Source organism: Podarcis vaucheri (assembly GCF_965113315.1).
Source record: "Podarcis vaucheri genome assembly, chromosome: 5".
Taxonomy (NCBI): Eukaryota; Metazoa; Chordata; class Lepidosauria; order Squamata; family Lacertidae; genus Podarcis; species Podarcis vaucheri.
The window spans coordinates 42,362,323-42,376,661 of NC_138763.1; the positions used below are offsets into that span (position 1 = coordinate 42,362,323).

The following is a 14,339-nucleotide window of genomic DNA, read 5'->3' on the forward strand; positions in this document are numbered from 1 at the left end:
AAAATGTGCACATTCCCCACTCGGGTTCATTTTTGTTCCATTATGCTGACCGTGAGGGTTTTTGAACAGCCCACAATTCATTGTGATGCCGTTTGTGGATAGGACAAGTATGTCCTGTGATCATAGCTATACTCACACCCTGAATGGACCATGTATACACAGACATTTGTGAGCTACACTGGTATTGCAAGTTGCAATGGCCTTCTTCAGAAAAAAATGAGAGTTGCCACTAGCATATGCCTCATTGAGACATCCCAGGTGTGACTTTCCTTTTGGGGGGGCCATAGACTGTGCTTGCACATCCCATATACTGTATTACTTTTGATTCTGGTGCTCTGGTGTCTCCCGTGTCAATCAGGTGGTTCCTTCACATGCATGCGTACTTTTTGCTGCCTCAGATCTTTATTGGAAATGCTACCTGCTCCAGAGGCGAATAGGTTTTGCTGGTGCTGCTGTAGCATCTTAGGACACAGTACAGTGAAACGTGGACGGGGATCCCCCGAGGAGGTATTCTTCCCTCTCTCCCTTCTCCCAGAGGCATCAACCAGGAGTTTTTAATGAGGCAGTGAGCTGGCGCCCTTGTCCCTGCAGGTATCTTGCAGCAGCCATTAATTTACTCTTGTTCCTGTGCAAGGAGATTTTGCTAGCCATTAGCAGAAGCCAGATGGCGTTTTCATACTAATGAGACTTTGCATTCTAGAGGAACAGAGACCAACCTCTGATTCCACAGGTATTCTTTCTTAGAAGCCTTGTCAGCCAAAGCAGCAGGGGTAGTGCTTTAATTTTTTGCCTGTGCCATGCACATTTGCACATGATACATAGCGCCTTGGTGGGACGGTCTTTTTGAAATTGATGTGTTCAGGTTGTAGATGTATCGCATGGCATTACTTCATTGTGCCACAGTTGGTATCTGAAGTATCCCTGAATACAGAGCCACTTTTTCAGATGTGCTCACCATGAGTGGTCATTTTTAACACGTCTATAGAAAATGGTTGCCGTGTTCAATGGCAAAGAATGACAATTAATATTATTGTCCAAAGCTAGCTCTAAGAATTGAAGGCTAGGATAAAGTTTATTCTTGTATTACTTTTCAGCCAAAAAAAAAGAGGCTTACTCAAAGTAGGGCACATAAGGTTAGAATACAACACCCCAAACAACACAGTCCCCCCACGCCCAGCACCCAAGTGTTCACATTCAAACTACGTATGTTATAATGAGCATGCTGCCTACTGCTGTTTTGAACAGGAAAACTTGTGAAAAGTTCTGCACCCATAGCCCATTTTAACATGTTCCTATCTGCCCCACACCAAACCAGGGCAACTTCCATCCCTTGTAATAAAGGCCCGGGGATTTGTCATACTTTAGTACTAGCCAAATCAATGAAAAACAGAGCCTGGAGAGGCAGAACAAAGATAACATGTACACCAAACAATGTTTTTAGGGTTTATTTTAATCTGCTAACATCCAGTCTCGATCTAGACAAAAAAGAAAAGGGGGGAAAAACCACAATTAGATGACTGTTCCTTTTACTTTGCTTTGTCCATTTTCGTCATAGGTTTTGAAAAGGAAACAGGCTTCCTTTTCATTAACACTTTTTTTTTTAAAAAAAGAGAGATGTGATAAATAAATATATAAAGCTTTAAATGTTGCTTCATTCAAATTAAACATTGCTTTTAGTTCCTGCAGCGAACATGCAGACCTTACAGATTCAGTCCACTGGAAAACAACTGTTGGGATCTTCTCTCAGTCAGTGTTGATCAGAAGAGCCTGTTCTCAGATCTCAAGAGGGTGGAAAAATAGGGAGGGACTTGGTTTAGAGAGATCGTAAGTAGCACTCTGTTCCTTGGCAGAGAAAAACACTCAAGGAAGGGAAATGGGATCCTGTGTGTGGATTGTCCATGCGGTTCCTGGTGCTTCTCAGGCAGTGATGGGGAAAGCAAGGACTACATGAGCAAAGCAAGCAACATGACACAAGATAGATCTCATTTGATTCCAAGAGTATTTATGTTGGCAAAGCCTGGCGATGCCTGAGGATTTGTCCAGCGATTAACACAGGAGTATAGGAACGTCACAGTGAAAATGTTTTCAAAAAGCACTTTAAAAGCAGTTTGAAAGAGGCAATAAAAATAAGTTAAAAACATACTCCAACATGTACAAAACAAATCGTCCTTTGAAAATAATTTTAACATAATTTTTTTTTAATAGCATGGCTCCCAAGTTCAGCATATAGAAGGAGCACCTGAGAAAGGGGAAGAGAAATGTAAAACCACAGAGGAAAAGTGTGGGGTGGGGGCAGAGGCTCATTTGCATATAATGCCCTTCAGATTTTATTGGAAACCAAAACATTCACTGACGGTAGAGCAAAATGATAATAAAAGAAGAAAAAAAACCCAGCCTCTTTTCAATGGATCAGCGCATGAGTGCATGCAGTCAACTCCTGGTGACAATTATTTGGTTGGGTAATTGCTCTGTGCTTTAAGGGACTTTAATTCAACCCTTGAATTTGTTTCTGCTAGTGGAATGTGATAATGCATCATTCAACAAAGAGGAAAACTGAGCAGAGCTGCGATCTGAAGCATATGCTTTGTAAAACAGTGGAGGGAATGAACAGTATGAGGATTTCCGTGGTGCTGGCGTCAATTCGTTACCTTTCATCATTAACTATGAAGAGCTGCATGGCTGAAATGGATTTTAAGGCATTATAGCACCAGCCGGAGTCTGGTCAGAACTATTCTGGAGCATCTACAAGTTTCAATGAGACTGACATTCCCATGATGATTAAGGCGCATAACTTACTTCCAGCTTTGACACTTTAGCACTAAATTGTGAAAGTTATGACCTGCCTTTCTGCTAGACAGGTACGTGTCTTCAAGAGATAGCCTCATGCGGAAACTGCACAGTGCAAAGTGTGCTATTAGCCATGCCTGTTGAGGGATCAGAGTGGGCTGAATGAGGATGTGCACTGCAGGTGTCAGGTGTTGCAAGTGCACCTGGTCCCCAAGGAAAGCTCTTTGCAGACACTCTGAATATCCTTGTTGGTGATATAGTCAGCCTAAAACCCAAATGAGCATGTATTTCAAATTGCCTAAGGAGAAGTTCCTTGAAAGTGGGGCTTGAGTCATACTGTGTATGCCATTGTGACCCTTTGCTGCACAAATCAAGCAATCTATTGTTTGGCCTAGTTCCTTCCTGCTACCCAGGATCCAGGCAAGGTATTAGTAGAGATGCTGCAAAGCTTTGCAGGCTACACCTTCTTCCTTGGATCAGAGTAGACATGTGCTGGCCAGAATGCTTCTGAGGAGTGAAGAAGAAACATAGAGAGCTGCCTTAAAGCAGGTCAAGCTTATTTGTCCATTTAGCCCACTGTCTATTATTTGTCCATTTAGCCCACTGACCTTCTGCATGAATCTACCACTGAGCTAAGGTTGCTTCCCAAGTCAATGTCTTGCTGTGCTGGAATCCCATAGGATCCTGGACCAACACTGGCCTTTATTCTCTCATGTTCTGTGTGCATGTGTTGGAATTGCCATTGCCCTCCATATGCTCTTATATCCAGACAGACCCTGGAGGAAGTGAGGTCCATAGCTTACCAGGTTGTACTACAATCTAATATTGCATGGACCTCCTCTGACTTGGTTTGCTTGTTGCACAGATGGATTGCTCCTGAGTGCAGGGAGAGTGAGAAAAGCCCAGTTGTACCAATCCCCGTAAAGCTTTCAGCTTTTTAGCAGCAGAGGAACCACCCAAATGGATCAGGCCAATGGTCCATCTAGCCTAGTATCTTGGTTTCCAGAGTGACCAGCCAGCTGCTTCTGAGAAGCCCACAAGCAGGATAGTAGGCCAATTGCCTTCAACTGCAAATTGTATTCAGAGGCCAGCTGCTTCTGAACCTAGAAGTTCTATTTATGTATCCTGACTAGGAGGCGTTGTCTCATTCTCTATTACAGTGTTGGCCAACATGATGTCCTCAAGATATTTTTGGACTCACAACTCCGATCAGATTTGAGCATTGGTCCTGGTGGCTGAGGCTGAGGGGAACTGGAATCCAAAAACATTTGAAGGGCACCATGTTGGCTACCCCTCCCGTATAAGGGCAGAAGAATCAGTGTAGACACCACAGCAAAAGTAAGACACAAAAATCAAAAGCAAAGGCGGCAGCAGTTCTTCTGGCTACTTAATACCTCTTTTTGTGAAGATTTCTTCACTCCAACTTTTATTTTTAGTACAACCACTGTTAGGAAAAGCTACCCTCAGCCTCATCCTGCATTGTTATTCACTTGGAAAGCATTCTTAACAATGCTTTCTTCTGGAAATAGTTTTGCAGGGATGGCCGATAAACAACATATCTAATATATCTTGTTTTTACGGAAAATGTTTTGCTAGGCTAGGGTCTGATCTATCATAGGCTGTGTACACACATTTAAAGCATGTACACTTTTGAAGCACATTTGAAGTGTATTTCCCCTCAAAGAATTCTGGGTATTGTAGTTTATTAAGGGTTGTTGGGAATTGTAACTTTGTGTGGGGTAATACAGTGTCCAGAATACTTTAAGGGAAACAATGTACTTTGAATGTACTTTAAAGGTATTGTGTTTGTTCCTTCAGAGCTCTTTCATTGGCCCTTTGCTCCAAACGGCTTCCATGAAAAACCATTTCTCAATCACTTTCAGTGTGACTTTAGGTGGTTGGCTGACACTACAAAACCTACTTACTGTCTTAAGGACTGCAATAGTGGAAAGCTATGAGCACTGGGGGGAGAAGTTTGTCCTGAGCCAGAAGTGTTTTTTCTGCAGTAGCCGCTCACATGGCTGAATACAGATGTTGATTTTCAGTGGCTGCAGTAGATATTTGCAAGACTTCTCTGGAACCAAGACTATAAACTTTATACGCCGTTGCTGTCAACATAGGAAAAGTTCAGTCAATGACACGGGAGGTGAAAGGGCGGAAACACTACCCACCAAAATGTTGGATGCCCTTCAATGCTTAAAGCCACCCAAGAAAGGACATTTGGTGTCCAAGCAAAGACTCTATCACACTCTTTTCTTCTCAGCCCTCAAGAAAGCCACAGACCAGTTTCCCTTTGCCTCCTGCACTCTATTATAGCTTCTTAGCCATTTAGCTGCACCCTGAGTTCCTTCAGTGGTACCTAGGCTTTTAAGTTCAAATTATGACATGCCTACTAATAAGCCTTTTTGTAATGGTTTAAGATCAATGCTTTTGATCTGTAAACAGGAAAATTCAGGGGAAGGAGATAATATGTCAAAGCTGGGACTTGAAATAGGGAACCCCTCCACCAGCTGCAGGTATGGAGGTCCCTACTATGGAGTAGGTATGGAACCTTACTCACCTTCCTTGGGTAGATTTAAGGGAAGCTGATGAAACAACATTCAGTAGTTTTATTTCCTTAGTCTGTTCTTAAAACACAATGCTACACAAAGAAAATGTTGGAGAAAGACTACCACTGATCTCCCCAGAGGTCTAAGATTTCCACAGGCAAGATCCATTAAGGTTGTTGTGGAAATAAAATTTAGGCACAACAAACAAAACACTCCACTTTTATCCTTAACCACACAAAATGTGGAAGCAGAGTTTGGCCTTCGGAACCTGCTACCAATCGTGCAAAGTATAACACAGCAGGCTCTCCAGTCTTCACGCTATGAATATGGATTAGCTGCTGCAACCATTTTTATATTATAGATCCATAACTATGAATGCACAGTAGAAAGCCTTTAAAGCTACATGCTCTGCATATAGAACAGCTGCTTCTTCATAGCACACATACGTTTGTGAGAAAAGGGAATGTGAAATAGCATTTGCTTTTGTTTGTAAAGAGTTTCTTTAGTTACAGAAATGCACAGGTGTCCTGGGAATTTAGCAAACTGCCATTCATCCCCAAATGTAGGATTTTTAACCTGCAGGCTCCTCTACCCAAAATAATGCTTTAAAATAAGCAACCCAAAATAACTAGGATGAGATAGTTTTCCTTTCCTAAACCTCAAGGGCATCTTTTTAGCCAGCTGTGCACACTCAGAGAACAGGAAGGCCTTATTCCTAGAAACACTGCCAGGCCCATACAAGACCCACACTAGCACTGATTGACAAATAGATCTGGCAAAGTACTTAAGAACTTGCATATTTTTCAGTGTGGGGTAATCAGGAGCACCTGGGCATTTGGGCTGATCAGAGAAACACTGAAAGAAAAGGACAGGTTTTTCAATCAGCCTGCATGGGGTGGGATTTTTTTTACTAGGTTTTTAATTTCCATATCACTCCAAATCCCTTTTCACTGACTGGTTGTAGAGAATGCGTAGACATAACAAGCTCTGTGTGCTTAATCAGGCAGGCTTCTATACTTAGAGACATGGCTTCCCTCCTTCTGGGGGAGAAAACACACACACACTACAGTTTGGAACCCAAAGCTTTGGCAACTATGCAGACAAGAGTAGCCTAGGAAGAGGGAAATCCATTACAAACCATGGGAAATGACAGTGCTTCTTTGTGAATAAATATATCAGCCTCTCTTTCTATATTTCCAGTTTTCTCTCTGATACATAGCGAGTCCATCCATTGAGCATCAACCTAACTGCCAGCTTATTTCGATTTCATCTATAACCTAGTCATTTGCATCCTAGGGAACAGGGAAGGAAGGTGACAAACACAGCTTGTTTGAGCCTCCCCCCCCCTTTCAGAAAGGCTTAGTAGCAAAGAAAGACACATGCTTTGGATGGAGATCAAATTATCACTTGATGCTATCCAAACAAAACTTAGATGTTAAAAAAAAGAGAGAGAGGAAAAGGGATTATTGTGGTTATTACAGGCTGGAAAAGAACACCAGACAGTGCCTGAAGCAGAGAATCAGTCAAGATGCCCAGTTTTCCAAATGCTACAGCTTTGTTAAAAAAAGACAAAGGCAAGGCAGTCTTTGCCCATCCTGGAAAACAGTGGTAACACTGCCTCTTAAGTTCAACAAAGCAGCACTCCTACAGCTGGTGGATGCAATGCAGCAAATGTTAGTTGCTTCTAAATCCCATTGAAATCAATGGAGTTTGTGCCCAGTTGAACGCTTAAAGTGAAGCCCTATACTCCATACCACTCGTGGGCACTGAGGACAGCATGGAATGCCAAACAATGAGCATTTTGAATATGTAACATCTGTGCCAATTCAAATAAAATGCCTTCCCACTGGAAGCAAAGAGTGTTTTGAAGCATAAACATAAGCAAGAAAACAGCCAACAATGTGGTGATCAGCAGTTTGCAGGGAACATCATAGACTACCTCCTTTTAAATGTCAGGGATTGGTGTATCCCATCCCCCAGTTATTTCTAGGAAAGGACGTTTTCATGAATATGTGATAAGAACCCATGTTTGGTTTTATGTGGGATTTAGTAGTTAGCATTTGAATAACTGCCCATGAGGTAAAAGCTGAGAATATTTTGTGCACAAACCCACCGGTTGTTTTGGTAGTGCAGTGTGTAGGACTGGGAGTGTGTGCATGCAGGTCAACCAGTGCCATGTATTCAAACTTCTGTGCTTGATTTGCGGTCCAGGCTGTATTTTGCTTCCTTGAATGTTTCTCTTTCTCAACTTTCCCTTTCCCTTTCTGATTGCTTGTTTTGATACTGTTCTGTTCTTTTTGACCATGGTTTTCCATTTGAAGCCAAGCAGCTGAAACTGGAGGGAAGTCACCGTCTGGCAAATTCGCTGCCATTTATTATGACTTTCGCAACTGAAAACCTCGCTTGAGCAAGGGAGAAAAACATTTGACATTTCTGAGGATCAAATTACTCTTGCCAAGGGAGAACAGTGGTTACAAAGCTACTATCCGTGACCTCTAGATTTGCATCTAGGAGGATATGAAACATTACACTGTATTTGGCGTCAGAGCTGGGGGACCTACGCTTGTGCATTTTAAACTCTGAGCTCTCTAGGATTGATTCCTTAATATTTTTTTGTTTTATTTTATTTTATTAAGAACCCCATTGGTCTTATAAGAAACAGTAAAAAGACCCTTTGTTTATAGAAGCATTCTACCTTCTGTTTTACAGACCATTTTTTTGTTTAAATAAGAGTTGCTGTTTTTAATTCCATGTTCTTTTATTATGGAAACCCTAAAATCCTGTTCTCAGTATAAAATTCCGTCAAGGCTACCACTTCTCTATAATATGGCTCATGTAGTCCTCAGTAGGCAAGCGCCCTTGCTCTTCCGTCTCTTCCTTGGGAAGTGCCTCATTAGACCGGTGAAGAAGCCGCTCTTCCCGATTCTTTATCCTCTGCTCCATCCTCTCCAGCTGCCGCTTGTACTGGTATCGCTGTTGGAAGAGGTCTTTTGCATAGTCGTACAGCTGCATGTCCAAGTCATTAAGTTCTTCGATCCTCCTTATGGTGTTGTTGTCTACCTCTACTCCACCTGCCCTTGTGCTGTTGTACTGCATGAACGGCCTGATGAATTTCAGATTGAAAGTTCTCTCAAACAAGTACTGTGTTTTCCTCTGGAACTCTGTCAAGCCAAAAAAGGCCATGTCTCTGAGATTCTTCTTAGCACTCTCCAGCAGTATCTGTGCTCGCTTGTTTTCTGGTATGAAGGACATATTATAGCAACCCACCAAGCTCAGGTCAGCCAACATCCTCACTTGGCGATTGTTGGCTAAGTTATATGGGCAATCCATGAATTCCTGAAGAGTACAGCCTGACCAGTCTGTGCCTTCATAGCATGATGGCAGCTCTTCGGGGGTTGGCGTCCGGCCATCACACATGTGCAAGGATGTTTTCCAGGTGGCTCCTCGTTGGACGTGCCTCCATTCGCTGAGGTAACGGGATACAGGATCTCTCAGCAGAGTGATGTAATAAAACTTCCTGTAAGAAAGAAGAATTGTATGTAAGGATTCTATACACATTGTAATATAACTGTTTGGCGCTCTGAGGCCTAGCGTATATAGAAGATGGGACAATAATCAATGAGCTGCTTTGTGTGGGAAATTGCAGTCAAATATAACTATGCATGAGTACAAGTTGGTGCATGAAGGGGTTAAGACAATAGAGTTGGATTCCTAGACTTAGCTAAGTCACCCCCCACTTCCTGTTCCCTTGTTCTCCGTGCCATGTAAATGACCAAGAAAGATGTGTCTAAGCAAGCTCCACGTTCACAGCACATGTTTGAAGTTATCTCCCTGTTTTTTTCCTACCCAAGAGCATTCTGCCTGTGTTCTCACTGTTGCTGCTTAGATAAAGGCATGAATTTGATGTTTGGAATGTTTTATAAGTAAATCATTTTGAACATACTTAACAGTGTTTGGTCTGTTCATTGCAAGAGGGGTAGAAATAGATGTTTGCAAGCAGACTAAAAGGGACAAAAAGCTCTAACAAGCTGTAGAATGAGACAAGTGTGGTGCTAACTGCTGCTTAACTTTTGTGAGTTTAGACTCTGCTACTGCAGCTCTCTCCTGCTGGAGTAAATTTAGCCCCACGTTTTGAATCCAGGAACCCAGCCAATTCTTTGGTTATTTACTCCCCAAACAGGGATTAATATTTTTCCTCCCAGAGTTTGCACATCATGTTCAGCCATAAATTATTGCTGTAAGCAACATGCTGGTGCACAATGCACAATGATGCACACTTCAGTCCTCACTCACTCATCCATGTCTCCAGTCAGGATAAAGCAAACCAGAGTGCTGGTTTAGCATAATGTATGAATCAGTGCTCATGGTTTGCTTCTTCCAATCTACGTGTAGAAATCAAGAATAAGCTTTGGTTTCCAATTATCATGGTTTGCCCAATGCTTAATGTGAAGCAGCATGCATCAGCAGACTGCAGCTTCATAGAAAACCATAGTTTATTTTGAACGATAGCTTACCATGAAGTGCAAAACAGACCAATATCTAAATGCAGTTACAATTGGTCTCCTCTTTCTCATAAGAATCTCTTTGATAAACTCACTTATGTACAAAAGGATTACATTCCCCTAATCAGAAATCATCTCCGTCTCCCCCTCCAAAAAATTCAGGAATGCTTCATTGTATTTGTTTCCAGCAACATACTGCAATGTCAGAATAAATAAATGGAATTCAAATGATTTACCACCCTCATATAGCTTGCTTGCTTTAGGGATCAACTGGCCTTTCAGACTACCATGCACCTTAAAATTCAGTCAAGAAGTTTCACTCTGGAGCACTGGTCAACAGTTACTACCCAGATAACTCGCACTTCGCACACAGAGTGCCCAGGCATAACTACAGCATTGCTGGAATCTCCCCAGGCCCTGGCCTACTCTGCACTCTCCCTAAGTGTTTTTGCCTGGAGGGAGGATGGAGAGATGTGGGACATGGATGTGTAGAAAGAAACCTGTGGATTTGCATGGCTGGAGTGTAGCCTGGCACCAGTTGTGACCAATGTTGCCTGTGAAGGCTGAAAATGGTTGCTCACACTTTCTAACATGGCCAACCCCAAATCACTTTCCTCCTGACTGTGATACACCATGGCTGAAAGCATTGCTTGAGAAATGCAAACAGAAATTAACAGGCTGAATGCTGAAGTAGACTGAGACAATATTATGCTGTTTGGAAATATACTAAGGACACATGCACGTCCATCGGGCAATGAGTGCAACGTCAAGTAAAAGACTTGTGTGTGTGAATCAGGCACCACACAATTCATCACCTCAAACAGAGTTTCCTTCCCAATGACCTTGCACTTTCTGGCGGAGGCAGGTCACCAATTATCTAGTGATGTACATGGTTGTATTTAACCCTTGATGCCCAACATAAAAAATAAAATAAAAAATTGCCCTTCTTAAAACCAGCAGGTAACTTTCCACCCACCAAAAGTTCCAATGTGACTTCTCTTTCATGGGCAATACCCACTGCTGCATAAGGCAGCCATTTCATTTAAAAGTGCACCAAAGACACTGGCAAAGAAATTAAACTGCAAACAATGGTATGTCCTTACTCCTTAATACCACATTGGCCCAAATATAAGCCGCACCTGAATATAAGTTGCACCTTTTAAATTGGAGGGGGGGGAGAGAAAAAAGAGGAAAAAAATACTGAAATATAAGCCGTTCCATTCCTTGCTGCTCCTGGCTGCATACTGGGCTGGGGGGGGGGGAGCTGCACTGTGTTGCCAGCGGCCTTTCCCTTTCCTCTCTCTCCCCCTACCTGGCCTTGGGGGAGAGGATGGGGGACTACACATGGGGCGGCTGCTGCTTTGCCGTGCTCCTGGCACTGTTTGTCCCACACTCCTGGTTGCATTCCGTAAGGTTGCGAATGTAAGCCACACTTCAACTTTTCATGGTCGGAATTTGGGGGAAAAGTGAGGCTTATATTCAGGCCAATACGGTAACTCACGAGGGTCTTGAATGCATCATTCCCCCAGCTGAAGTCACACTGACAGAAATTTAATTTCATTTAATGGGCATTGGAGGAAGTCCGGAGTGCATGTCTTTCAACTTCTGCTTTTGTAAGCAGAGCAAATAGGAATGTCTGCTATTCAGGCTCTCACCAAGCTAAAGATGTCGCACTGTCTAATAAGTAACCATAGAGGGTGGGTGGAGGGGGGGTCAACTTCCCATGTGTTTCTTTCTCTTCTCATTCCATTTAATAGCAGCCCATAATAATGATTCATCGTCTCTGACCAGGATGCAGCTATGATTTAAATTATCAGTGCTAAGAAACCCCTAACAGGCAGGGATAAAATATGACAACGGAAGGCACCGGAAAGTGATGACTGATGCCAGATGTTCCAGAGAGCGAGAGTGAGCGACAGATTCTAAACATTATAGCCTTTTAGTTTTAAAAAGGGTGAACTCTGGTGGATGTATCTGTCTTTAGACTAGAAGTTCCAAATATAATTTTAAGTTGTCCCCTCCTCACCTTGGCTCTTCCAAGAGGCAGTATTTTATTATTACTGCAGTCCTGCCTAGAGCTAGGGTTTTCCGCCGTGAAAGGTGACCACCTGGCAGTGGATGATGATTACAATTGCACAATCATCCAAATCCTGTGTCAAGAAATCCCAGATGGATGCTAAGTAAAATATAAATTCCATACACCTATCAAATATGTGGAAATTCATTGCTTCTAAATTGGTTTGCATGACTTGCTCTGAACCAGATATGGAACTTCTGCCAGTGATCAATACATGGTGCAGGATGGCATTTGGGTTTCCCGGAAAGGGAAACACAACCATGTGTTCTAAAAGAACCAGGCAGCCACTGCAGGGCACAGAGACTCTGGTCCTAGCTTTTTATTGACATTACCTTAGTATGTTTTCCTCACCCTTGCACAGGGCTTCCACTGTTGGGGTTTGTTATGTGAATCACACCCAAAGCGATCTACTACTGAGTAGAAATGTACAGGATTGTACTATTTCTATACTGTATGCTAATCCTTCCTATTCCATAGCTGTGGGTGTATTGGCAGGGCTGGTCTCTGCCCTTCATGGTGCTGATCTTTCAGATGCGACCACTGAACTGGCTCCCCGTATCTTATGCACTACAGGAGGACATGAAGACTGGTTATTTAGGATGTTTTCAGCACCAGGTTAATAGTAATAATAACTATACCCCACCCATCTGGCTGGGTTTCCCCAGCCACTCTGAGGGGCTTCCAGCAAGGTTAAGCCATCCTTGTTTGCTCAGCCATGTTAAAAGGGCTACGTTTGGTTTTTCTCTTTTAGTTTTTATTACTTTATTGCATGTGCTTTGATTATAATGTATTTGATGTTATTATAGGACACTGCCCTGGATCCCTTTCGGATGAAGGGTGTTTTAGATCATTATTTTCTTAATGGACAAAAAGCACAACAGATGTTTCCTCTCACACAACAACATTCATGTAGGCATAACACAGGAACATCGAAAGCTGTCTTCTATCTAGTCAAACTGCTGGTCCATCTAGCTCAGTCTTGTCAATTCTGGATGGCAGTGACTCTCCAGTGTTTCAGACGGGACATTTCCAATCGTACCTGGAGATGCTGGAGAATGAACCAGGGACATTTTGCCTGCAAAGCAGGTTATCTACCACTGAGCTATGGCTCTCTACACATTGTCTTTTGGTGGCCTGCAACCATAGCCTAATGAGGCTCCATCTTGTTAAATGTTTCCACTTTAGTCCCTCATGGTTGGCAAGAGAAACTGGGACAGAAAGGGAAGCCGCATTAGGGAATTGTCAAATTGTCAAACTCCTACCTCCTAACTCAAGCTTTGTTTAAACAAATATTAACAGTGTGGTAGAATATATATATTTCTCAGGAAAAAGACAGTCCTCCATGCCAACCTCAACTTTGCCTATATCGCAAGCTATAGGGCATTGCTTTAATCCAGAGTGTTTATCCTTGGTGCTAACAGCCCGTGATAAAATGCAGGAGGGCTTATCTGGTCTAGACTTTTGCAAAAATATACCTGGGCTTTGAGTACCTAGAGAATAAGCTTTCTTGTGTCAGCCTTTCTCTCCCCAAAAGAAGAACTCTTGCTGCTTTGCCTAATTAATTTTTTTAGCTTCATGGAAGCAATTAAGCAAATTATTGTGCTCCTATCGATCCCTTCTCCAAGGTTATCCCTGCATCGAACACAGTGCCATTTAATGAGCCATTCACACAGGAGGTCACCAATCTGTTACAGAAAAGAAAGATAGGATTCTCTCTTGCTTCCAGAGTTGCCACTTAGGCAGTTGGCCATTCTAATGGCTCTGAAATTTTTACTTGTTTACTTAGAATATTTTCATCACTATGTTCTCAGGGTGGGTGGCAACCATATAAACATCCATAAAACTTAAGCATACATTAAAATCTTAACAGTAATTTGGAGTAATAACCACATGAATAAAATGGCAACCTCCAAACCAGTGAGTTCTTTTTCCTGCATAAGGCTAACTAACCAAACTAATACCAAACGAAAGCCTGTGCACATAAGTGACTTTTCAGTTGATACGGAAATGAATAAATTGACACTGCCAACTGCATATTTGTTACTGTCAGGACTCCTACAACACAATACCTACCCTTACAGGGTGGGGGCTTACAAGTGTGGGGGGTTCAAACCCACATTTCCCATTTTCCATTACGTGGTTCTTTCCCATAAACTACCTTGCAGCCCACTGTGCCATCTCCTTTAACGTTTTTGGAGTAAGTGTGCCTTCGTCTTGCCTGCCCTTCTCCTGGTCATTTGGTCCTAACTTTGCTGTACTTTTTAATTAGTTAAAATGTACAGCAAGAAATAAAGTGCTTATTTCCTTCACACAGACCTGTTTCCTGTGTGCCTATTATGGTATAAAGGACTCATAGCCTGTAAAAAACCATGGTTAAAATGTACAGCAAGATTAGGACCATATGACCAGGCCATGCCAAGCATT

General features: G+C 42.5%; 1 protein-coding gene across 1 annotated transcript in view; it reads right to left on the minus strand.

Moving 5' to 3' along the window:
• Positions 1 to 1,430: 1,430 nt before the first annotated feature.
• HS6ST1 (heparan sulfate 6-O-sulfotransferase 1) overlaps positions 1,431 to 14,339 on the minus strand; it is a 190,108-nt gene continuing 177,199 nt past the window's right edge. Inside the window, exon 2 of the mRNA XM_082225324.1 lies at positions 1,431 to 8,853. Within this exon, the coding sequence (XP_082081450.1) occupies positions 8,145 to 8,853 (709 nt within the window). The 3' untranslated portion in view covers positions 1,431 to 8,144. The remainder of the gene's footprint in view (positions 8,854 to 14,339) is intronic.